The sequence below is a fragment of the Prionailurus bengalensis genome, chromosome D3, assembly GCF_016509475.1.
Source record: "Prionailurus bengalensis isolate Pbe53 chromosome D3, Fcat_Pben_1.1_paternal_pri, whole genome shotgun sequence".
In the NCBI taxonomy this organism is placed as follows: domain Eukaryota; kingdom Metazoa; phylum Chordata; class Mammalia; order Carnivora; family Felidae; genus Prionailurus; species Prionailurus bengalensis.
In genome coordinates this window covers 700,743-724,856 of record NC_057356.1, presented here as the reverse complement: position 1 = coordinate 724,856, position 24,114 = coordinate 700,743, and the positions used below count along the sequence as shown (strand labels likewise).

Below are 24,114 nucleotides of genomic sequence, written 5' to 3'. Positions count from 1 at the left end.
TGGATGGATGGATGGGTGGATGGACAGATGGATAGATGGGTGGATGGACAGATGGATTGACAGACGGACGGACAGATGGATGGACGGATGGATAGGTGGATGGATGGATGGATGAGTGAATGGAGAATGGATGGGTAGATGGGTGGTGCATTGATGGTTAGGTGGGGGATGGGCTGATGGGTGGATGGATGGATGAGTGGATGGACCACAAGGCCCAGTGGTGGGCACAGGCACAGGGGCTCTCACCTACTCTCCCAGGGCAATCAGGGCACCCACTGGCCCTGGACATGGACTTGAAGGCCCAGGGACTCTGATCTCATCTCTCCAGCTCCAGCTGGAAACAGAGGTGTGCCAACCCTGACCCCCTAGCATGATTGGCCAGTGGTGTTTCTGAGCAGCTAGGGAAGCAGACAGGGCTACAGGACAGTCAGACTGCAGCTAGGGCTATTTGGGGTCCTGACCTGGGGACACAAGTAGGTGACCAGCCATCCCACTGTGTCTGGGATTGAGGTGGTTCCCAGGATGCAGGACTCAGTTTTGCAGGATTTTCTGGGAAATGGGGCTTTCAGAACTAAAACTGGCCACCTGAGGAAGGGTGACAGACCCAGCCTGCCCCTCCTGCAGGGTACCACTGAGGAGTCTGGTTGAGGCACCCTTTCTAGGGCCCAGCTGAGAGACGAGACAGTCTGTATGAGTGTATGAAGTAGAATTCAGGATCCTCCTTCCTGAAATTTCAGCTGCGTATGGGTTGTAACATAGGCCCTCCTTCCCTTTTCCCCTAACCAGTTGTACTTGTGCAGTGAACAGCCTTCACAACTGTACGTGGCAGCCCTGTGTTGGTCCTTTCCTGTTCCTGTAGTGTCTTAGGGTTCAGCTCTTCTCTTCTGGGGCAGGGACCCTGACCTGAGCTAACCTGAACTGCTATCCCCCAGCAGTGAGTGTCGGGCTCATGGGGGTGATTACTAATGATCAGGGCCATGAGTCTCAGCTGGATCCACACCAGAGTCTCCCACAGGGCCTGATGGCACACGGTTTGCATTTCAGATTCAGTAAGTCTGGGGTGGGACCTGGAAATGTGTATTTGCATTCCTGACAAGTTCCCAGGTGTTGCTGATGCTGCAGGCCCAGGGACCCCACTTTGAGAAGCACTGGACTATGGCTCTTGGGTTCTTAGAGAGGCTCCCCCAAACAAGGCAGAAAGGAGGGTCCCCTGTCTGTCCTGGGGTCCAGGGCAGTTAGAGCCCTGCAGGTGACAACAGTGACACCTGGTGGCTTCTCAGGGCTGGCCCTGGGCCCAGGCTGACAGATTCCTCCACCCCCCACACCCTCCACCCCCACCCTCCCCCGCACGTGTGAGGGACTCCGTTGGCTTCCCCATTTCACAGGTGAGGAAACTGAGGCTTGCCGACAGTCAGAAGAAGCCATTCTGGCCCAGGGTCTGTACATCCACTGCCCAGCTGAGCAGCATGGAGCAGGGGAGGGGGGGGGGGCTCATGCCTGGGGTGGGGCTAGGACCCTGCCCTTGGCCTGGCTCGGGGAAGGAGGGTGGGAGGCTGCTGGCGAGGCTGGGCCTCCCCTGGGCCTGGGCCCCGGGCTGTGGCTTGTGGATACTAGTTCTATCTTGCCATTTACGCTCTGTTGGCCAACAGCATGGGGCCTGTGGCTTTGGGGGGCTGCACCCCCATCGTGGGACCTGGGGTGGCCCTGGGGAGCCAGGGCTCTGAGGAGAAGCCTTGAGAGAGGCTGAGCCTGGCGTGGGGTCTGCAGGAGGAGGGGCCCAGGCCTGAGGGAGCTTCCCTGGGACTCAGGAATATTTCAGAGCATAGACAGTGCACCTTGCGGTCCCGTCCTGACCTTTGGCCCAGTCGGGGTCTCCAGGCTGGAGGGTGCTTGAGACGAGAGGGCCGGCTGTAGAGGACCGGCTGCAGGCTCTGGATCCTGGCCAGGGCCCCCTCACCCTGGTCGTGAGGCGGGTTCTGAGGGCTCCTGGAGGGCGCCGGTACTGGGCCGGGAGGCCTGGAGGCAAAGAGGAGGGTAGGACATTCACATGCCCTGCGGCGTCCCCACACTGTCCCACAGGGTCTTGAACAGCACCAGGGGGAGGGGTCGGCTGGATGGTGAACCACCAGCTGAGTCTCCAAGGAGACACCAGGCACGCAGACGAGGTGCGGTCAGCGTGTGTCCCACACACTGACACAGAGGACAGGGCTGCCGGGATGTTCCAGAACCGGGAGGCTGGAGGGGTAGGGAGGTGGTGGGACGGCAGACCCCAGCTGGCGAGTCAGGGAGGCTGAGAGGGCAGTCAGGAGCCCAGGAAAGCTGGGCCAGGTGGTTCGGGGCTGTAGGAGGTCAGGGTCGGGGCTGCGATGTCTTCATTGCCACGGCTCTGTGAGGTTTGACGTTATTTCCAAGCAAAAAAAAATAGGAGCGAAAATTCCGGGTCTCCTTAACCTCTCGGGGCTTGGTTCGGTCCTCTGTAAAGTGGGCACAAACGTCTCATCAGGGCTTCTGGGGGAGAAGCAGAGAGCTGAGCACCACAGGCCGGGGGAGGGGGGGGACAGCGTATGACAAAGCAGCCGTCCCGCTGCGGGGTGCTGTCTGCCTGAGGCGCAGGGAGGTCTAGGCCCGGCCGGGGTCCGGGGTGGGGCGTGGCCCGCACACACCCAGCTGGTGGTGCCCTGGGACCGCCGTGGTGGGCGCGGACGCAGAGAGGGTGGGTGAGCTGCCCTGGCCTGTCCTGGAGGCCCGGTGACCAGCTCCCTGGTGTAGTGAGATGGGGCAGGATGGCCCGCGGTTTCCGGGAAAGGGGACGGGGCTGGCGCTTGCTCTTCTGGGTGTTTCTCTCCATTCTGAGTAGTAAATGGTTAGCTCTGTCCCCGCTGCCCTCACCCTGGGTGGTGGCCAGGGACCCTGTGTGGGTGAGCAGGGCAGGACAGGGGTGAGGAGCCCACAGGCAGAGGGTGGGTCTGTGTTTGCTGAGCCTGCCTCTCCCTGTCCCCAGATGAAGGCCACAGCGTCCAGAGGGGGCGACCGCCACAGTGGGGATGACAGCTTCCACGAAGCCACCAGCTCCCGGAGGAGCAGTTCTCGGGACCAGCTCAGTGACGTGAGTGCCCCAGCCACTTGCTCAGCCGCTCGCTCCCGAGTCTCTCGGGTGCCCCCCACCTTCAGCAGACGCTGCAGGCTGCGTGCTTAGGACCCCGAGAGGCTCACGAGAGGGCTTTGCCTTTGCAATTAGCATTTTGCCTTCATTAAAACGTGATTTCTCACTAATTAGGACTTCCCCACTAGGAGGGGTTTAAATGAGGAACGCCGATTAGGCCCCAGCAGGAGCCGCAGGGGAGGCCCCTCTTCCGCGGGGCCGCCCTCTCCCGCGGGTGCTGCTGGGCAGGCGGTGGGCAGGGAGGCGGGTCTGTGGGGGGACAGCAGTGGGAGATGCTTCTGGTGCTGAGGCAGCCTCGGGCCCCCTGGGAGCATGGTGCCCCGCGGAGGCACACTCAGTACCTGATCTGGGGGACAGACGGTGTCCCAGAGGACAGGTCCCCAGGCCTCAGGCATAGTATGGGGGCGACCCTGGCCACACGCAGAGATTGCACTTGGGACTTGGCAGGCAGTAGGGGTCTGGGCACCCTCCTGGGTCTCCCTGGCTCCCTGGCCACAGCCACCTGGAGGAGGGGGTGGGTGGGCACAGCAGGAACTGGGATGGGGACAGGGGGGTGGGGGTCCCGGGAGGAAGCCCCTCCCCCTCCCAGAGGCCTTTGTCTTCCTGGACCCTCAGCTGCAGATGCGGGGCGGCCAGGGCCTGGTTTCTGGGTGACTGAATGGAGTTCGCCTCTCTCATTATCATCTCAAAAGGGGCGGGGTGGGGGGGCGCGGCCAGCAGGGGGAGGCCTGGAGGAGGGCCTAATTGCCCAGCTCTGAGAAGCTTGTCGCCACAAGATGGGAAAATAGGCTGGTAATTGTCTGGGGCCCAGGGCTGCCCTACTTTGGACTCTAATTGCTGGCGGGACCAGTGAAGACGAATTCTGAGCACAGTAGGGGCGGCCCTGAGGGCACAGGCTCCAGGGCAGTCAACAGCACCCCGCCCGCCCCCGCCCCCGTTAGCGGGGCTTGGGGGTGGCCCTCCCCCAGGACCTGGCAAGGGCCTGCCGGGGCTAGGAAGGGTCCCAGAGCCCCAGCCGAGGCTGCTTTGTGCAAAGCGGTGCAGGCTGGGCTGCACTAGGAGGGGACCTCGCTTCCCCCGTGTTCACCCACCCTCCCCGAGGAATCTGCAGTCAGGTCCCCCCCCTCCCCGTCCCCCCGTCCCCCGTCCCCCGTCCCCCGCAGCGCGCTCTGGACCCTGGTGTGCGGGTTCCAGCCAGCCTGCCTGGCCTGCCGCGCACGCGCCCCTCGCGCACGCGCCCCTCGCGCACGCGCCCCTCGCGCACGCGCCCCTCGCGCACGCGCCCCTCGCGCACGCGCTACACCTACCCCACGTCCCCCCGGCCCGCCCCCTCCTGTGCCCTGTCCCCCATCCTGCCAGCCTGTGTACTCCTGGAACGCGCCTCCCCACGCGGCTGCCCCACGCTCCGTCATGTGCTGTTGGGGTCACCCTCGGGGATGTCACTGCGTGGCCCCTGGCCTCCAGGCACAGCTGGTCCTGAACTCTCACTTCCCTGACCCCGAGGCTACCGGTCCAGCTCCCTTGCCAGGACCCTGGGAGGCTGGGGGTGGTAAGGACCAGGCCAGCCTGGACACGGGGTCGTCGGGCTGCAGACTGGGCCCCAGGAGGGGCCTGCCTCCCCGCATTCCCAAGGCTACAAGCTGTGAGAGGGGGTGGGGGGCCTCTTGGACATGTGCCGGAGGGCGGAGCCCATCACTGAGGGCACGCGGGGAATCCGAGTCTCCTGAGGAGAGTTCGGTGCTCAGGCACAGCACCAGGCTCCTGGGGCTCCGTGATGCTCTGCTCTACCCTCCCCTGCAGCTTGGAGTCACAGCATCTGCACCCATGGATGGGGGCTCCGAAGGCTCAGGTCCTGGGTAGAGGGAGTGGTCCTGGGGGGTGGGGGGTGGGCAGCGGTTCTGGGGCCCTGACCCTCTCACTGACTGTCCTTCCTTCCGCACAGAGCTCTGCACAGGCGGTCTCCGGCCGGGGCTACTCGGTAAGTCCGTCGCCTCTCCTCTGCCGTCTGTGCCCTGCATGCCACATCTCCCTGGAGCCCCGACTGTCCCGAATGCTTCCCCCGGGGCTGAAGAGATGTCAGGATGGTCCTGGCCCTGCAGCGGGGCTGGGGGTAACTTGGTACCGGGCTGGGGTGGGGCCAGAGCCGCCAAGATGGGGAGGGAACATCACGCCCGCTCAGGGCCCTGCCCTGGAGAGACCTCCTCAGGGAGTAGGGGCGGGGGAGACCCTGCCTCTGGAGGCCTGCCAGGAAGCAGTTGGAGTGAAGGGCCCTGGGGCCTGAGTGACTGCTCCCCCCTCCCCCGGGGACACGACTCCCGGCACCACAGCCGTGCTGGCAGGCAGCCCTCTGGCCTTAGCTCTGCTCAGGGCCAAGGGCAGGAGGGGCTGGCCTTGCCGAATGGCTCCAGCTGTGTGGGGACCCCTACTCTGCCCCTGGTCCAGGGGAGCAGCCCCTGCCCGGTCCTCACGACTTCATTTCATTTCCCCTTAAGTGTCAGGAGGAACGTTAATGACACCATAAAACCCAGAGCTCCGTAAAAGCCATTTCTGCAGATTTACGGCCATTTGGGCTCACTGGAGGGCGGGGCCGGGGCTCCGCCCGCCTCATCTCCGCAGCCCCTGATTTACTGCGAGTTCCAGAGTTCCAGGGCCTGCTGGGCTGGTTACATAAATCACAGCGGCTTTTTATAGGGTGTCATCAACCCGCTGACTCGCTGTGTGGCAGGGCCACCCCGCACCCCTGGCCCTCCCTTGACCCCCGGCCATCCAACTCAGGGTCTGCCGCCCGGGCGGCTGTGCCTTCGGGTTCCAACCCGGATCAGGTGTGGTGCTTTCCAGCTTTGCCCATGAGGGCCGTACGCTTCTGGGTGGTGGTCGCATCCAGACGCCAGAGGGGCGTCTCTCTGGGGGAACCCTGCGCTCCTCAGGCAGCCGTGACTCCCTTGCCCCCAGTCACAGCCACGGGTGACAGCCTCCTCCTCCCACGGGCCTGGACAGTCCCCATGTCCCAGCCACTCTCAGAGGTGACCACGCTGAGCATGCAGCCTCTGACCAGGAGCTGTGCAGGCACTGGGCTCCGGTGAGGGACAGGGCCAGTGGGCCTGTGGTATGGGGGCAGCTGGCAGTAACGTGCTGTGGTCGGGATCAGAGAGAGTGAGGGGCCAGAACCCCCACCAGCAGGTGAGGTGAGGGATGTGGGCTGGTCCCCGAGGGCCCCCTAGAGAGGCCAGGCCCAGGGATGCCCCATTTGGAGCCTCCTTCTGTGTCCAAGTCCCCCTGGGCTGCTGGGGTCTCTCTGCCCTGAGCTTCCTTGCCAAGCCACTGGACAGCCCTTCTGCTCCCAGATTGCGTGCGTCATTCACGGTCTTCTCCCCAAAGAGCTTTTTTGAATGTTTCCTGGAGAAGAACCCATAATTAAGGTGCCAGCTGCTTGCAACTTAACCCCGCACGGCTGTTGCACGGGAGTGACAGGTGGCGGCAGGGACAGGCTCCGCCTGCTGCTGGGGCCGTGGGGGTTCCTATGTGTGCACGCCAGGCCCTGGCACGTGCAGATGTGTGCACTAGGCCCTGGTGTGAGTGGGTGTGTGTGCTGGTCCCTGGCACGTGCCTGTGGGCCCTGCAGGGTGTGGGTGGTCGGCCCCACCCTCCCCGAAGCAGAGGTGTGTCTGGCCCCGGGGAGCCGGAACTGACCCAGGTGACCCTCGTCCAGTAGGAGCAGGCAGAGTGGGGCGGGTGGGTGGCCAGGCCCAGGCCTGGAAAACACAGTGAGTTCAGCACCCAGATCTCTGCATGCCTCGGGCCCTCAGGGCTGTCTGTGGTGCTGGCAGTGCCCGCCAGGGGTGTGAGGGCTGGGCCAGCTGGACTGGGCAGAGGGGTTGCAGCCCTGCCTCTGGATCTGGGCATCACCATGGGAGCCTGGACACTTAGGCGTGTGCGTGTGCGGGTGTGTGCATCATGGGACCCTGGACACTTGAGTGTGTGCGTGTGTGGGCATGAGCATCATGGGACCCCTGGACACGTGTGCGTGTGCGGGTGTGTGCCATGGGACCCTAGACTCTTGAGCTTGTGTGTGTGCATCATGGGACCCTGGGCACTTGAGCGCATACGTGTGAGGGTGTGTGTGTCATGGGACGACCCTGGACCCTTGAGCATGTGCGTGTGCGGGCGTGTGCGTGGCGTTTCAGTGGGTAGGTCGTGTGGGTGCTGCGTGCCCTTGCCTTGTGTGCAGCTCCGTGTGGCTCTCGGTGAGAGGAGGGTGTGTGCCACGTCCCCCTGTGTGTTGACATGTGTCTGGCAGGTGGTCTCTCCGTGTGGCTGTGGTGGGGCTGTGCACACCAGCACCTAGAGGTGTCTCGTGTTTCTCCGTGAGCCGTGTGTAAGTGCCAGGTGTGGCACAGATGCGTCCCATTTGTGTGTGGCTGGCTGCAGGTGGGCCACACGTGCCTGTGTGTGACCCGTGGCCCCTGCCGCTCGGGTGTGTCTGCAGTTGGGGCCTCAGCAGGGCTCGTGCCCGTCTTTGCCCGTCCCTGACAGCGTCCTTGCACTAGGTGCTTATAGACTGCACTTAAAGGGGCTTAATTCTGTGAGGTTCTTCCCCCAGTGAATCCCCAATTATTGCCCATCCTCAACAGCTCCTGTCCCGAAAGCTTGGTGCAGCCTCCCCGGCTCACCATCAGATGCTAGTGCCGTGAAATTAGTTGGAAAGGAATTCTCTCAATTTGGCTGCTTGCAACTGAGAGCATGATGACCCATCTCCCTCCCCAGCAGGGACTTGGGGTTTCCTTTATTAGAGAGAAGCGAGGGTCCAGATGGCTACTGAGGCCGGGAGGCCGGCCCTGCCCTCTGCCTCCCGAGTGAGTGTGGTGGTCGGTGCTCAGAATGTTCTGGAAGGGGTCTGTGCTCACAGAGGTATGGGGGGCCTGGCAGAGCCCCAACAGGTGAGGCCATCAGCCAAGCAGGTCTCAGGTCTCTCCGTGGTGGACATTGTTGCCATGGCGATGACCCCCCCCCCAACCTCCAGGTGAGGACACTGAGGCGCGGGGGGTCAGAGAGCCCCCCCAGGTACCCACTGAGGGGCCCAGCCGAGACGCGGAGCGCAGCTGGCCAGCTGGCGGGCCAGGCCTGCTCTGGTCTGTCACCATCAAGAGGGAGCCGCCTTCCCGGCACCTTGTCCCGCCCCTCGCTCGCCGGCCCCGCCCCCCGCCCGCTGGGGCTCGCAAGCCTGTTCCGCCCTCGCCCTCGGTTCGGGCTCGGGCTGGGGCGATTCTCCTGGCCCACAAGGTGCTTGCGCGTTGTCCCCCCTCGACGAGCGCTTATAGTCTGTTCTGCACCCGTCACTGGTGCTGGGAAGGAACCGAATGGCCAATGTCCCTGCCCCGCGGGCCTCACGGTGCCGCGGAGAAGACAGTGAATAGAGCAGATAAGTACCACTCCCAGGTGGAGGCGGTGAGCGCAGCGGTGCGAAGGCGGTAGGAAGGTGAACGTGGTGCGGCAGGGGAGGCGTCTGCACCACGCCAGTGACACCGGGAGCCCCCGGGGCCACGGCCCTGCCGTGGGAGGGGCCCACCTCCGTGTGTGAAGAGGCGCGGGGCGGCAGCTGCTGCGGGAGGGGTCCCCACCTGCAGGAGGGTCCAGGCGAGGCTCTAATTGGACTCCGGGCAGGATGGGGAGAAGGGGTGTCTGCCAGGCCAGGCAGCCGGGAGGGGAGGGGTGTGTGTGGGAGAGCTGGCTCATCTGGGTTGAGTAGGCTCATCTGGGTTGAGTAGCGCCCCACCTGCTAGACCTGCCAGGGCAGTAGCCCCTCACGCAGGGTGGAATGGAACGAGCCGCTTGGCCTGATCGCCTTGGGGGGATTTCTGGAAACTGACTGTAAGACTTTGGTTGGGCTACGGACCGCCAGTCTCAGCACCTCCTGCCACGGGCCGGGCCGTGGGGGGAGGCTGCCTCGGACTGGGCTGTGCCCCAGGCTGTCCCCTTCACCTCAGTGCCTGGGCAGCCGGGCAGACCTGAGAGCACCTGGCAGGGCCCCAGCTGGTGCCGGGCCGGTGCCCGTCAGTTGCTGAGGAAGCCCGGAGGGGCTCAGTGTGGAAAGACCACTCCCTTGCCTGGGCCTCCGCTCCCCCGCTGTGGGCTTCCCTGTGTGGCCCCTGCGTGGGCCGGTTCGGCCTCCTCACAGCATTAGGGCGCCTTAGCGAGAGCTGGGAGGAGGCAGGTGGCTTCCACACCCTCTCTCGTCACCAGAGAGCCACTTGGACTCAAGGGGCAGGACCGAGGCCCTCTTCCTCGGCAGGAGGGTGCCCACGCTTTGTGAGCGGACACAGGCTGATGGGCACACGCACCCCTCACCCTTTCCGACCCGGCCTCTCCTTCCCCGGGGGGCGGGGGCGCAGCAGATCTGTGCCGGCAAAGACAGGCGTGTGCGTGCACGAGGCAGCTAGCGCCTGCGGCCGCCGTCTACAAGTGCCTGCAGCGTGCCGGGCCCTGTGTGGCTGTGAATGAGGCTGACCCGAGCTCCGGCCAAAACAGCAGCAGGGCCACACGGAGGGCCACGTGTGTGTGATTCAGCACACGCGTGGGGTCCCCCTGTGGCCTTGGGCCACCACTTCCTCCCGGGACAGTGGTGGTAGCTCCTGGCTCTGTGCGTGGTGTCCCGCCCTCCGTCGTGCCTTCCGGGTGCTGAGTCCAGGTGGGCCCTGTGCTTGCTGGGGCTAAGCAGGTGGCCCCCCCCGGGGACCAGGGACAGAGCTCAAGGTAACTGACGGGTGCATGCAGGCCGCTTGCCGGCTCTGCCTCCTCGAGCCAGGGCCATCTGTGGTTAAAGGTGGGGTGTAGCATGAGATGGGGTGGACCCGGGTCCCAGTGAGGTGTCAGATGGCTGGAGGGTGGGTGGACACGTGCAGCGGAACCCCGGCCAGCTGTCCTCTTTGGGGGAGCTGGCGGAGAGGTGCCCGGGGTGTCCCAAGCCGTCCTGAGACCTGCTTGCTCCTCAGGAGTGGCCGCCCCCGAACAGCGTGGGCTGTGTCTTTACGAGGCAGGTTTACGACATCCATTACCCTGCTCCTTGGGCCACTTCTGAGCGGCCGTAATTTGTACAAAAGCAATAAAAACCAGTCAGCCTGTCCCTGGAGTCAGGGAGCTGCATTCTCCTAACGACCTCTGAGCACAGGGCAGTCCTTGAGTCGCTGCTCGGGGGACGGCGGGGACGGTGGGGGTGTGCACTGAGCACAGTGTCCTTCCCTGTGACACAGCCCCAGCCAGTGCCTGGTGACTCTTTTCAGAGGATCCACTGTCTACCCACCCTTCATTCACTCAGCCCACCGCCTAGGGCCCTGGGTGCAGCCGTAGCCCACGTGTGTCCAGCTGGTAGAACACGGAGGCCCCTCCCTATGGGTGGGTGAAGAGCCCCTGTGTCCCGGGCGCCTGTCACCCAGCGCTTCAGCCCGGCTGGGTCAGGGGGTATCAGCCCCAGCTGGGCAGGGCCACCTTCTCAGGCTGGTCGTGAGATTCCGAACGTGGCCCTAGGGTACCTCCAAGATTGTGTTCCCAGGGAAGCCGACCCTGATGTGGAAGCTGCTGAGGGTTTGACCCAGAACAGCCAGGCTGGCCCTTTATTGCTGTGCAGTCTGTGGATGGGGCACCGGGAGGCCTTAGGGGCCTCTGCTCCGGAGCTCCCTTCCTGTGCCCCAGGGCTGCAGGCCCCACTCCCGGAGCCAGGTAGCAGGATGTTCCTGGAAGGGGGCAGGGCAGTGACGTGCTGTGCACTCCCAGGTAGGGCAAGGACAGGACAGAGGATGAAATGATGAACAGGCGACCTACCCAGTACTTTAGTTGCTGGCGAATGGTCTTAGGAAAGATACAGGCGGAGGGGGTGCCGGGGTAGAGGGGGAGGGGTGCCCGGGTAGGGGGGAGGGTCCTCAATCTCTGACTTTATCTTGTACGAGCAGGTTCTGAAGGTAACTGTGTGTGTCTGACAGGTTCTACCTGCCTGGACAGTCACGTGGGCACATTTCTGTACCTCGTCTCTCTGTGGCCATTTTCTGCAGGTAGCCTGGGCCTGGTCCCCTTGCTCTGCTGTCCCAGGTGAGGTCAGCCTAGCCAGGGCAGGGTGTGCCCCAGGCACACCAGGGTCGCATGCCCTCCCCTTCCCGGGTTTCTGGGGACTCACCCTGCTGGACAGAGAAACTTCCCACCCCCACTCCTTTGTCCTGCCAGATGCTGGAGGTGGGAAGGAACAGTCCCCCTGGAGGGTCCACCCCCACCACCGCCAGTGTTCTGCCTGCCACCCCCACTCACAGAGCAGTGCTGCGTGTGTGCTGAGCTGGTCGGTCACCGTCGGGTCAGGGCAGCACAGCCCAGGACGGCCATGAGCGCCTCCGCCCCCAGCCCTGGGACCTGGTGCCGTGGGCAGCACCTGCCATCAGCACCTGCCGTCCTGCTGGGGCCGCGCCAGAGCTGCCTGCAAGGGTCACGTGTGGCTCCTGCGCGCCGGGATGGGGGACAGGGACGGCCCCTGCTCGCATTCCTCCCCGCGCTCCACAGCGCCACAGAGCCCTGTCCTAGAGGGAAGGGCCAGCTGGGTAAGGTCAGGCCAGGGTCTGCACTGCAGGGGAGGAGCGTGACGCTGCCCTGGGGCTGGGGGCCTCAGTGTTCTCTGGAAGAGGGCCAGGGCGGTAGCCCTACAGGGCCACAGAGACAGAGTGAAAGTGTTTGCTGTTCCTGTGCCATCTCCGAGTGCACACGGTTCTGGAGCTCTGCGCGTCCGTGACGGTGGCCCCGGGAGCTCCCCCGCACCGAGGGTGCAAACAGGGCGGATCTCTGGTGCCTGCCCTTCTGGGCAGACGGCAGGAGAAAGCAGACCCGACAGGTGCTTTCACACAGTGTTGGCCACCGGTAGGAGACCCTCACTCAGAGAGGGGCAAGCACGGGGTGCCAGGCGGGGGGCAAGGTCAAGGTCCGGACAGAGAGCTAGAAGGAAAGGGCCACGTGGAAGCTGAGGGGGCCTAGCCGGCTCATGGGGCCAAAAGGGATGCCAGCTTCAGGCAAGGCTTGTCCCAGCAGCCCAAACACGTGCAGCCCGTTGGCAGTTCTCTGGGCAGATGGCTCCATGAGGGGTGGGGCGCTGTCGGCAAGAGGGGACTGGGTTCTGGGAGGCATCAGGGCCCTCCAGCTGGGGGCCTGGAACCCTGAGCACAGCTGTCTGTGCCTCGGGGGTCACACAGTTGTGTCACGGCCCTCGTGCTTCTGTCAGAGCAAGGGCCGGGTTTAGTGTCAGGAGAGCGTACGTTTGTGAGAAACTGGCTTGTCTCTGTGACGTTTTCCAACCGTCTTTAAAACTTCCTCCCCCATTGTCATATTTCAAACTAGCAACAGGCGCATAAAAGAGGCTTCATCCCACTACAGGGGGAGCGCCTGAGGGCAGGTGCCCAGCCCTCCGGCCTCGGGGAGCAGCTGAGAGAACGCCCCTAACTGGGCAGGTGGGGGTCTGGCACACGGGTGGGCCACGGATTGGGGCCTGCCCCGGTCAGTTTGCAGGGACTGCCAGGAGAAGCCATCCCGTGTGTCCCCCGCACCCCGTCCCCAAAAACTCCCGGCCTCGCAGAGTCTATCTTCCTACCTGCTCTCTGTAGGGAAGGCCCCACCACGGGCCACACATGTTCCAGCTGTCCCCTCGCTGCCTTGTGGACTCCAGGGCACCCACTCGGGCCACTTGGGGACATTTGGCTGGGGGAGTGTGAGCCTCGGACACTAAGGTCACTCTGCAGTGTCCTCTTGGCTGGGACTACACATGGTGTGGACTCCAGGAAGGCTTGTGGGGGCCATTGCAGCCCCCGTGCCTGTGCCCTGTCTACGTCGCCCCCCCCCCCCCCCCGCCCAGCACGCGGGACACCTCAGAGGGGCAGGGAGGCTGGTACACTCCCTGCCCGCCTGGCCTGGGGTGCGGGCAGCCCCTGCCCTCCCTTCAGCTGTAGGTCACCGTGGCTTCCCGCCTCTGCCAGGCCCTGCGCTTCGGTTCCCCGTTCCTGCGTCCGGCCTCCAGGCGGATGCCCGGGAGGGTCCGCCTTCTGCCCGGGACCCTGCTCGGAGCCACTGAGCGCGTAACTGCCCCGGGGCAGTTTGGTGCCGAGTCCCGGGACTCCCGTCCGCCCCGTGACCAGGCCCCAGCCCTGCCCCCAGAGGCTGGACACAGACTCTCTGCACAGGCCCACAAGGACGCCTCCGGGCGGCGGCCACACACGCGGGAGCCGTGGCTGGAGGGAGGGCGACAGGCCGGGCCTCTGGGAGATTCAATTATGTGGGACACGCGGGGCTGCGAGGGCACAGGAGGTTAGGAATTAATGTTAACGCTGTTCTGGTTGAGACTTTTTGTGTTGATAAATAATTCATGAGGCAGTTAGCGCTTTGAGTCTGACAACACGAGAATATATTAATACAGTCGACGCCGCGAAAGGTCAGCCGTGTGCGGCGGGGCTGCGGCCCATCTTTTATTCTCCTCTGACACGGGCTCGTTAATGATGCCAGCCCCGCGAGGGCTGGCGGGGGAGCCGCTAACGAGGGACAGGAAGAGGGGGTTTGTGCCGGCCGTGGGCACGGAGGAAGACACGGACCTGAGGGACTGGCAAGGCCCCTGAGGCGGGAGCAGAGGGTCCCCGCCATCCCCTTGAGGCTCGGGAGAGGCGAGCAGGGACCTGATCGTGAGGTGGGGCTGTTTGCCGTCCCAGGTGTTTGTTGAGCGCTTAGTGCGGGCGGGGGGGCGGCTCCAGGCCCTGTGGTCGGGGGACTGGAGGAAGCCCAGGAACCCCCACTCTCATGGGGGCCATGGGACAGCGGGACGGGGAGAGAACGTGGAGGGGCTGTCGGGCCGGGGTCCAGAGGTGCCACTGAGCACACTGGGGGAGGGCGTTCCACGGGGACATGTGTGTGTGTGTGTGTGTGTGTGTGTGTGAGCCTGAGTGTGCAGGCATGCACGTATGTGCATTATTACCCTCACAGCGTGGCCTGCAGGTAGGGGAGGCAGGGTTAGCAAGGGGCCCTCGACACCTGTGGGGAGAAGGAGCTGCCGGGGCCCAGTGCGGGGCGCAGCGGGGCGCCCTGGCAGGCAGGTTTGGCCCTGTTGGGGCTCGGACTCCCGAGAGGGACAGGGCCACCCCGGCTATGACGGGAGATGGCGACCAAGAACAGGCAGCAACCGGGGCGCCAGGCCTCGGTCCGTACAGGCAGCAGTGTCCCCCATGCTGCCACCACCCTGGGGCACCACCCGAGCATCCTCTGCCCTGGTAGGCGATCTCAGACGAAACAACACCCAGCTCTCCTCGAGATCTTAGGGAACTGCAACGAGGGAATATTAAAAGTAATTTGTGTTTTTCACAGTGGTGTTGTAGGTTGGCCCCCACTGGGAAACCCAGAATCCCTCAGGAGTGCCATCCCCTTGAGACCCTGCATCAGGAGCGGGAGGAGGACAGGACAGTTCAGACATCAGCGGTCAGAGCCCCGGTCATGCCTCCGTTCAGTCATCCGTCCATCCGGGCATCCGTCCCCCGCCTGCTCCACGTGGGTACTGTGTGCACCACGCTAAGTTTTCCATCCGTCCATCCAGGCATCCGTCCACCCATGTGTTTGTTCCAGGCCTGCGCTGTCTGGGTTCTGTCCAGGGGCAGCAGGTGGGTCATGGGCCAAGCAGTGGAAGGATCAGAATGTTGCCCCGGGTCCTCTTGAGATTCAGAGGCTTGGGGTCTGGCTTCCCCTCTGACCGGGTGCTGGATCTGCCCGGCGCCATGTGGCCGCTGATGTGGGCTCTTGCAGTCGGCTACTCAGAAGCTGCCGCGTTTCCCGCCTCAGCTCAGACTTGGGGCTCAGGGATGGTCCCAGGCTGCCACCAGCCCCCACACTTGTCACCTTGGTGACTGCTCCCAGCCAGGTCTCCAAGGAGGCCTGGGAGCAGGAGACAGAATGCCAGCCCACTTGTCTCTCAGGGCCCAAAGAGCCCACTGCCCGCCGCTGCCGGTGAGGAGGCCTCCAGATGGGAGGCCGCCCGGAGCTCCCCATTGCACCCGAGACGCAGACTCCCTGGGCGGGAACAGCCTGGGGCTCCCTCCCACCGCCCCTGGCTGTGAGGGGCCGCGGGGCTGCCTAGGGGTGCGGCCTAGGGGAGGCAGCCCCCCCCTCGATGATCCCCCTGCTCAGGGAACGTGGCCCCGCCTCCCCCCTCCCACGCGCGCCTGCGCAGCTCCAGCTGCGCGTCTCCGCTAAGTGGGTCTCGCTCACCATCAGCCCGTGGAGGCCGTCCGCGCTCGGGCTATTAGGCTGCAGTAACTTAATTGCTCGTTAATTGGGTAATTAGTGCTTTGTTTTGCTTTAAAGCCTAAATACTCATAAAAGTGAATTAGCTGAGTAAACAAGAATGGGATTTTCAGGGTCCCCATCCGGCTATCGTGCATAATTAATCAGGCTCACTGTGACTTTCTGGGCCAGAGTGGCCTGGAGCCCTTTGCAGGGTGATACTGTGTGATACCCAGCCCTGTCCCAGCTGCCATGAGGGCGTCCCCGGCTTGGGGTCCTGACCAGAGGGGTCAGATGGAGACCATGGGTTCCAGAGCCCCCTCACCCACTCACCTACTCTGCCTCAGTTTCCCCATCTGTACGCAGGTGGGGCTGTGGTGGCGCCTGAGTTGTACAGAAGTGACCTCAGTGAGCAAATGTGCCGTCAACCTCACCCCCCATACCGTCCCAGGCCTCCCGCTGCTGGGATGCAGGGACACCTCTGTCCTGCCTGCCCTGCCGGCCCAGCGGACCCCCAGGTCCTCGTGCTTGGCTCCTGCCTCTGGGCCACACGACTGCAAGCAAGCCCCTTTAGCTTCTGAGCCTCCACTTTCTTGTCCGTGTAATGGGCTAATACCACGTCAAGCACTGACTGGTTGGATACCACGTCAAGCACTCCCGCCTTGTGTCGTGTGACCCACACTTGGGGTGCCGTTCAGCACTTGAGACGGTCACCCAGCTGGTCCTGTGGCCGCCCCAGAGGAGACTGCGGCCCCCACCCCACTCCTGGCACCCTTGCCTGCCCATGGGGTCCCGAGGCATGGCCCTGCATTGGTGGCGCTCACATGACTGGGGCGCCCCAGCCCCAGTGCCCAACCTGTCCACGACCTCTTGTTTAGCTTGCCCTGCTTCCTGGGCGTGCGTTCTGAACCCCCGTGGAGTGCATGCAGCACGATGGAAGGGAGTACCCTCATGTCCTTCTCCACGGAGGAGGGACACCCATGCAGGCGGAAAGGCAGCCGCTCCCTCCCCCAGGTTCTTCAGAAGCAGTGCCAGCAGGCACAGTGAGACCCGTGAGGGGCTACGGGAGGGTGAGAGCCCTAAGCACAGACGAGCTGTCGGCACGGCCACACGCATGGGGACAGGTGGCTCTGTCAGGTCCCCTGGTGTGCACACGTGGCGTGCGGTGGGACACCCATCGGAGTGCCCAGGCGCTCACGTGACAGAGGCCCAGTCACACGCGTCGCAACATGCACACGCACGCGTGAGCCATGACGGCGCGCCCAGGGAGAACGACCACAGCGAGGATTCCTCGGGTGTCCCCAGGGCACATGGAAAGTGCACGGACACACCTCAGGGCGCATGGGTCCGGTCCAGGTGGGGTCGGCACTAACTGTCCAGCAGCTCAGACACTCTTGAGTTTCCGCCTCCACGCTCAAGTGAGCTGCATAGAATGTTCCGTTGCCTTCCACCCCCACGTAGACCATGGACCCTGCTGATTTTTCTGGTTTGCAGCTGCTTGGGCCTTTGCGAGCAACAGTGCCCTTCCGGAGTGAGTCCCAGACTGGTGAGAAGTAAGGTTCTCCTTTGCCCCCGGGCAGCTCTGCAAGCTGGACCTCCAGAGGCGGTACCCCAGACTGTGGACCACACCACACGCCTCCTGCTTCGCAGGATAGAGTGGGGCACTGAGTGGGAAGCTGGAGCGGGGAGGACTTTCAGCATCCTCATCCAGGACAGGGCCCAGGACGGCCTCTGGGCCCCACGTGAGCAGGAGGGACCCTGCCCCGGCTCCCCGCCTCTCTCCTCTCCACTCCCCGTGGGCACCTCTGGGCCAGGCCCAGGTGCTGGAGCAGCTGACGGGAGCCGGGGGCTCAGCGTCAAGTTTCCCCGCCCATGAATTTTTCATGCCTTTGTTTGAGAAACGGAAGGCCAGCGGCCTTCCCCTAAGCTCCGCCGTGAAGCGGTAATAACGTTCGCACTGAGACGAGAAAAAGGCACATTTCTGTTGCTGTCGGATGACCGTGTTGATTTGCGTCTCCCGATTCTGGAGGGTGACGAGCAGCCCCACCCGAGCAAGCGGCTGCCCGGGTTTCTGGAAGAAAGGCCTGGTGATGGAGGCCAAGTTCTCCAGACCTCCTGAGCAGGTGCTCGTCGGGGAGCAGGGCACTGTCAGGTGAGAGGTGTCTGTGCCCAGACCCTCTGGGGGGCTAGACGCCTCCAAGGGCTGTTCAGGTGACGTGAGGGAAGAGGCTGAGGCGGATGACAGCGATGGCAAAGATGCTGGTGGTGACGATGCGACGATGGTGGCGATGGTGGTAAAGATACCGTCGTGCCGTATGTCGTGCTGGCTTCGTACCCAGCACTGTTCTAGTGCTCTGCACGGATTCACTCACGGAACCTGCGCAACAGCCCTGTAGGTGCGCCGTTGTCTGTGTTTTGCAGAAGCACAGACTGAGGCACAGAGAGGTCAAGGGACTTGCCCAGGCCTGCACAGCATAGGTGGTGGTACAGCGTCCCAGCGGGCGTCTGCTCCGGAGCCCGTGTTGTGGCCTCCCAGCCATAGCCAGCACGTCTCCTCGGGGCCTGGAGTCTGTCCTGTGCTCCATGGACTCCCCGCCTGGACCCCCACCCACGCCGGGGCCACCCGGCCCAACCCTGTGAAGGTCACCTCGCCCAAGCGGCCCCTGTAAGACGGATGCGGCTCTTTTTCCCTCCTTGCCCTGATTAATTGCCTCATTCAGTTCCGACTCTATTGCAGTTAAACATTAATTCAGTAGGACTTAATAACGTGAATTCATTTACGACGTGGCCTGTGCTGGCTGACAGGGGTGTGCTGTTTGGTTAATTATAGGATCCGTGCACTCGCCGCAACGCACCCTCACCCCGCCTTGATTGTCGGTCCATTAAGCTCTCATCGCGACACCAAAAGCCGTGGGGAGAGGTGTGAGGCGGCCCGGCCTGGGGGGTTCCGGGCGCCCCAACGCGGTCTGGCCGCTCACGAGGCCCAGCCCTCCCGGCAGGGTGAAGGGACCGCGGTGTCCAGCCCAAGGGCTTGGTGCCACTAACGGAGCAGGAAGAGGCCCGGCGGGGGGCCTCCCACAGCTCTGCCAGCAGCTTGGCTGTTCTGCGCCAGCTGTGCACGGGCCCCCTTCCAGGGCCCCCTCCCACAGGCCACGACCCTCTGGCCCCCACCCCTCCTCTGCCAGCACAGAGACCCTGGCCTTCCCTGTCTCTAGGCCGGGGCTCCCACAGCAGAGTTCAGTCCCAGCTCACTGGGACTGCACAGTGACACTCCACGTGTTCTGGAATGTTCCAGCCCCTCCTCGCCTTCCCATATGCCTCCTGAGTTTCAGCCCCTCTCCCCTCTCCCCACCCCCGGACCCGGCCACGCAGGATTGCCCTAGCCTCTAGTAGCCATGTGTCCAGCACACTGTGGGCCCACCGGTGCCTTCTGTGAAAGGACCTCTCCCCGATGCCGGGGGTCGGGGGGCCTCTGTCCAGGCCCTGCGGGGGGGGGGGGGGCGGTCCGTGGGGCTGAGGGTGGGAAGCTCGTGGCCTCAGAAGATTCCCCCCCAACGTGCCCAGCCCCCAGGGTCACTTTAGGCTACAGCGAGTGGCACACGTGCGCAACTCTGTGAGCTTTGTCGTGGAGCGCACCCCTGCCCTCGCCCCGGCCCCCTCCCCGCGCTAACCAAGTGGAGGGCACCGCGCGAGCAGTGCGTACCCCTGACTCCCTCCCACCCTCCTGCGTGGCCCCCGGAGATTTCTCTTCAGCGGGATAATTCATCTGACGGGACGTGTCATAATTGCAGTTGCTGGAAAGGGATTATTTTTCTTTATGTTCTTGCAGGGGGGCATTGCTGTGGTTTCTAGAGGAGCAGTCTTTCTTTTTAAAGCTCTTCGCACTGAAAACGGAAAACAAAGATTTGTTCGCATGATTGCCAGCCTTCCTTTAAAGCAGCCAAGCTGACACGTGGAGTGGTTTATGCCCAGTCTGTGGCGGCTCTCCCGCAGGCGGTGCTGTGGCCACAGCCTGTCCTGACCCCCTTGTCTGTCCCAGGGGTCTGGGCTCGCTAGCCCCTCGCCCTCCCTGCCGCCCCTTCAAGCTGGGCCAGGCTCCCGTGTACTTGCCCAGAGGGCACCCCCGATCCCTTCCCTGGGCCCCCACCCCCATCCGTGGGCCTCGTGAAGCATGTGGGGTGTGGCCTGTGCCCGCCGCCCAGGAGACCAAGCTCTTCCCGCCTGGAGACCAGCATGTGGGAGGAGGCCTGAGGGGGTCACAGGGTAGCAGCTCTGTCCCAGGATGGGGGTGATGCTGCTCCAGGTGTGGCCGGGGTGAGGAGGGGGCTTCACGGCTCACTCTGGGCCCTAGGGTCTGCCTGGCCGGCCCCACAGAGCCCTTGACTGAGGCCCCCTCTCCCCACAACCCCCCCCCCCGCCCTGCCTAGGGGTGCTGCGGGGCTCTGACTCTCCTCTGTCTCTCTCCCCGCAGTGTGACAGCGAGAGTGAAGGGGACGACAAGGTAAGCCCCCCCCACCTCCTCCTGAGACCTCCACCCATAGGGGTGCAGAGGACAAGGGGCCTCGCCACAGGTCCAGGCCCCGGCTCCACCAGGGCTCCCTGGGATGGAGACCACCAGGGGCAGAGCAGGGTGGGAGGGCAGCTTTCCAGGCTGGGGGCTGTAAACGTCACCAGAAAATAGAGACTTCCGTTAATAGCAGTGTGCTAGCACCTCATAATTACCCTCCTTTTCAGGAACAATGAAATTCCCATTAACTCAGGATTTATGCAGCTGGAGAAACCACAGCGCAGGCCTCCTTAGGGCCCTCGGTCCTGGTCATCTACCGGCCCTGGGGTGTTTTGTGGGGACAGGGAAAGAGGCCGCCCAGAGCCCTGAGCTCAGCAGCTGGGCGCCTTATGGGCAGAGATGCTCCCTGGCCCCCGCCGGCCCAGGCTCCTGCACTCGCTGTGGGCCTCTCCCCCAGCCCAGGGAGAGGGGGAGGGCACCGAGCCTCCCTGATGGATACCTGGGGACACCGAGGCAGAGGGAGGGTAAGGGTCACACGCCTGGACCCCAGGCCAGCCGGGTGCATAGTCCTCTCGGACACGTGAACGGCCCACCTGGGAGGAGTCGTAGCTGGTGATGAGGCTGCAGGTGATGGCCGTGCGCCAGGCTGCGGCAAGGGGCTGAGCGGGTAAGGGGGACGGACGTCCAGGCCACGGGACGGTGCGATCAAGCGCTCTTTTCGGGAGGTGGGCCGAAGGGCCCCCTGAACACCGGCTCTGAGGCAAGTTGTATGACACGGGGTAAAGTCCCACGGGACGTCTGTGTGCTGTGTGACCTTGGTTCCCGCTTACCTGGTGTGTCCCCGCCTGTCCCGGGGGGACAGCCAGACGGCCCCTCTCGGGAGACAAATACGTGAGCAAGTGTGCAAAGGACTGGAAAGCCGCCTGGCAGGAGAGGCCTGCAGAGGACCCCTGGGGGTCCGGGTGACCAGCCTCGGAGCCTGGGAGGGGGACAGCAAGGGCCAGGAGTCACCACGGCGGTGGGGGCGGGGGTGGAGAGAGGAATGGTGCAGACGGGTGAGGGCCGAGTCCCAGGGCATGCCATCCGAGGCAAGTCAGCCTGGAGGTCCCACGTGGGCTTGTCCCTGCGGTCTGGATGGTTGGGGGAAGGTGGCCGGAGGCTGGGCAGCTGGGAAAGAACGCCATCGCCGTCGGGGTCCCCTGAGGCACTTCCGTGGCTGTCATGGGCCCTGGGACGGGCGTGCGTCCACGGGAACAGTCGTTCTGAGATCTCCTGAGTGAGTTAGATTATGCGCCTGGGCCACCACGTCTCCCTCGGCCTGTCCTTGATCTAAAAACACCTTGCAGGCAGCTTCTCTGAGGCCAGGGCCTGCTCGAGGGGGTTCCAGAGGCCGCCGGCCGCCGCCGTTAGGGCCCCTGGCCTGTTTCCACAGAAGAAACCGAACCGCTACCCCCACGCTGGTCCCTTCCATCTGTCCAAGCCCTGACGCTGCTGCGGTTGGTACCCCGCCTCCTAGAACCGCTGCCTCCTTCCCTCCGGCAGCACAGGGCCGACCCTGGCCCCCTAGGGCCCTCCAGAGCTCGGCCTGGCCCCTTGGCCGTGCCCGGTCCTGCCTGTTCTCTGCTTGTGAGTCCAGCCCTGCTACAAGAGGTGGAGACCGCGCCCCAGGAACGAGAGGTCACTGCTGACGTGGCCGTCGGTGCCCTGGAGCGGGTGGCAGGCCACAGCCGAGGGTAGCAGGCGGCCGGAGCTTTGGCCTCCTCCGCACTCACATCCAGCAGGGAGCCCACAGGCCGGTCCTGGCCGGGGAGCGGGGGAGAGCAGGTGCGGGGCGGGCAGTGGGGTGCACCGCGGACGGGAGCAGGGCAGGGCTCAGAGCTGATGGTTCTTGTCTTCCTGCGGATCCCCTCGTAAACTGCTGCCCTTAGAGGGTGTTAGGACGGCCAGAGTCTGGGTTCCAGGGCCTCCTGCCTGGAGGGGCTGGCTGGCGTCTGTGTTGGGGCCCGTGTCTCTGCCGTGTGAGGTGTGGTCACTTGGCCCAGACCCGCCTCGGACTGTGACCGGGGCCCGTAGCTGCGGGTCCTGGGAAGGAAGGGGGATGGTGGCCATGGGCAGGGCCAGCCTCCCCCACCGCTGCGTGCTGGGCCCCAGCCATGGCCGTGGTCTGCACGGGTGATGTGACCACACATCCCGCCCCGGCGTGTGACGGCCTCTGGCTCCATCGCAGGTCAGGTGGCGGGCCATGCCTCCCCTTGTCCCCAGCTTCAGGGAGGCTGGGGCCAGAGGAGGAAGCAGGGCCGCCCCCTCCCCCGCCTCCCCCGTCTCCCGCCGCAGCATCCCCGCCCGCGTCAGGGTCATAGAGACACCTGTCTTGGGCCACGGCAAGCTCTGAGTCAGTTCACTCAGAGTGAGTGAGCCACCGTGTTTCAGCAAGCCCTCGGCTGGAGGGCCCGGGAAAGGGCTCAGGTTGGCCCCTGGTCACCCGGGTTCGCCGCTCCCATGAGTGTCTGGATCGTCTGTGACAGTATGCCGCGTCCCCGCGCAGCTTGGGAGGGAGGCCCAAGCCAGGGCTGAGACTCCACGCAGCTGACCCTGGTTCTGCACGGGCTGGGCGGGTGAGGGCCCGGACGGGGCCCTAAAGCTGCAGGATTGCTTCCCAGAGAGGCTGCCTGGAGCGAGGGCTCCCCGAGGAATGGTTCGCCATCCACCTCGGATGCGTGTCTGCATCTCTGCCTCTCTGCCCCTGGGGTGGGCCGTGCCCGGTCGGCACCGGCTGGGCCACTGTACCTGTGCTGCGGAGGTCCAGCCCCGCCTCCCCCCGCCCTCGCTGCCTCGCATCTGGACGGAGCACAGGCCCTTTGGTCCCCTCCCAAGTCTGCCCTCATCCGACGCAGAGACCCATACCGCCCGCACACCGGAGCCTCCCAGCCCTCAGTCCTGGCGCTCGAGGTGCACGTGCCAGCTCAGCCACACGGCCCACGTTGGTTAGGGCCCGCGTGTGGCTGCCGTAGTGGAAACGGGAGTTAACAGTGATTTGGTAGAGGACTTGGTCTCTCTCACCCGAAAGTGCAGGCTGGGCCCTCAGGCTGCCGTGGGCTGTCCGTGCTCAGCAGGCTGCTGTCTGTCGGCCTGGCCAGACTTCACATACGGCTTTCCCCCTCACAGTGACCCGTTGCCCGTGAAGGCCGCGGTGCCGCGTCTCCCGCAGCTCGCCTCCCACCGCACTGATCGCCTCCTGCGTGGTGAGGCGGGGAATGTTGGTGCAGAATGTCCGGTGGGGCTGGAGCAGAGGGCGAGAGGGAGGGAGAGCGCGTGAGTTCACAGGGGCCGTTGTGTAGATCACAGTGGGAAGCTGAGGGGGAACCACTGTCCCAAGAGGTCCCTGTCCCTCCGGGCTGCACGGGGATACCGTGCCCGGTGGGTGTTGCCTGCGGCGCAGACCCCTTAGTTTCCCCCGCGGCAAGGACACCCCCTTACTCAAAACCGCTTGGTTCTGGAGTTTAGGGGGGTGAGTAGTGAGTTCGGATGGCAAGAGAGACCCGACTTCCTTCTGCCTTCCTTTGCTGACCCAGGCTGGGTTTCTGGGTGATGGGTAACTTCCTCCCAGCCCGTCAAGAGGCAGGTGCAGCTCAGAGGGTGTGGCGCACGCTCCTCCCCCACCCACCCCCTGGTCCAGCTCACCTGCACACTCAGCTCCTCCCCCACCCCCCACCCCCCCACCCCCCCATCCAGCTCACCTGCCGGAGGAGCCAGAGAAGGGCCTCTGCCCTCTGCAGCCCCGACCTGTCTCCAGGCCCACGGCAGGGTGAGGTCATTCGCCCCTTCCAGGAGGAGCTGGTCAGAGGAGGAAGGTCAGGTGTCCCCACAGTATATCTGGAAGGGCAGAGCCCTGATCTTATAGGACTGTAAGAGCACGGGAGTGAGAGACAGAGCCATCCACCTGGGGCCTGGCCGCGGGGTGCCTCCCAGACACTCGCCCAGCCCCGGGGCACTCGTGTACCACACAGCGTCCGAACGGGCTCCACTTGTCACTCTGTTTGCTGTGTGGCGGGCAGAAGACGCCAATGCGGCTCTGGGGCCGGGGTGGGGGGGGAGGCGGCTGCACGTGCAGCCTGGGCAGGAGGGCGACAGTGTGCGGCTCGGGCCCTGGATCTGTCCGCGCTGGCAG

The 24,114-nt window shown here is 64.5% G+C and overlaps 1 protein-coding gene across 9 annotated transcripts in view; it reads left to right on the top strand.

Annotated features, from left to right (window-relative positions):
- Positions 1 to 24,114, top strand: part of FBRSL1 (fibrosin like 1) — a 79,046-nt gene that overhangs the window by 27,551 nt on the left and 27,381 nt on the right. For all 9 annotated transcript variants that reach the window (XR_006293819.1, XM_043557246.1, XM_043557245.1 and 6 more), the window contains exons 3-5: positions 3,002 to 3,106; positions 5,106 to 5,141; positions 19,911 to 19,940. Coding sequence is in view for 8 of the 9 variants with exons in the window: in XM_043557246.1 (XP_043413181.1) it covers positions 3,002 to 3,106; positions 5,106 to 5,141; positions 19,911 to 19,940 (171 nt within the window). In the remaining variant the exon portion in view is untranslated. The remainder of the gene's footprint in view (positions 1 to 3,001; positions 3,107 to 5,105; positions 5,142 to 19,910; positions 19,941 to 24,114) is intronic.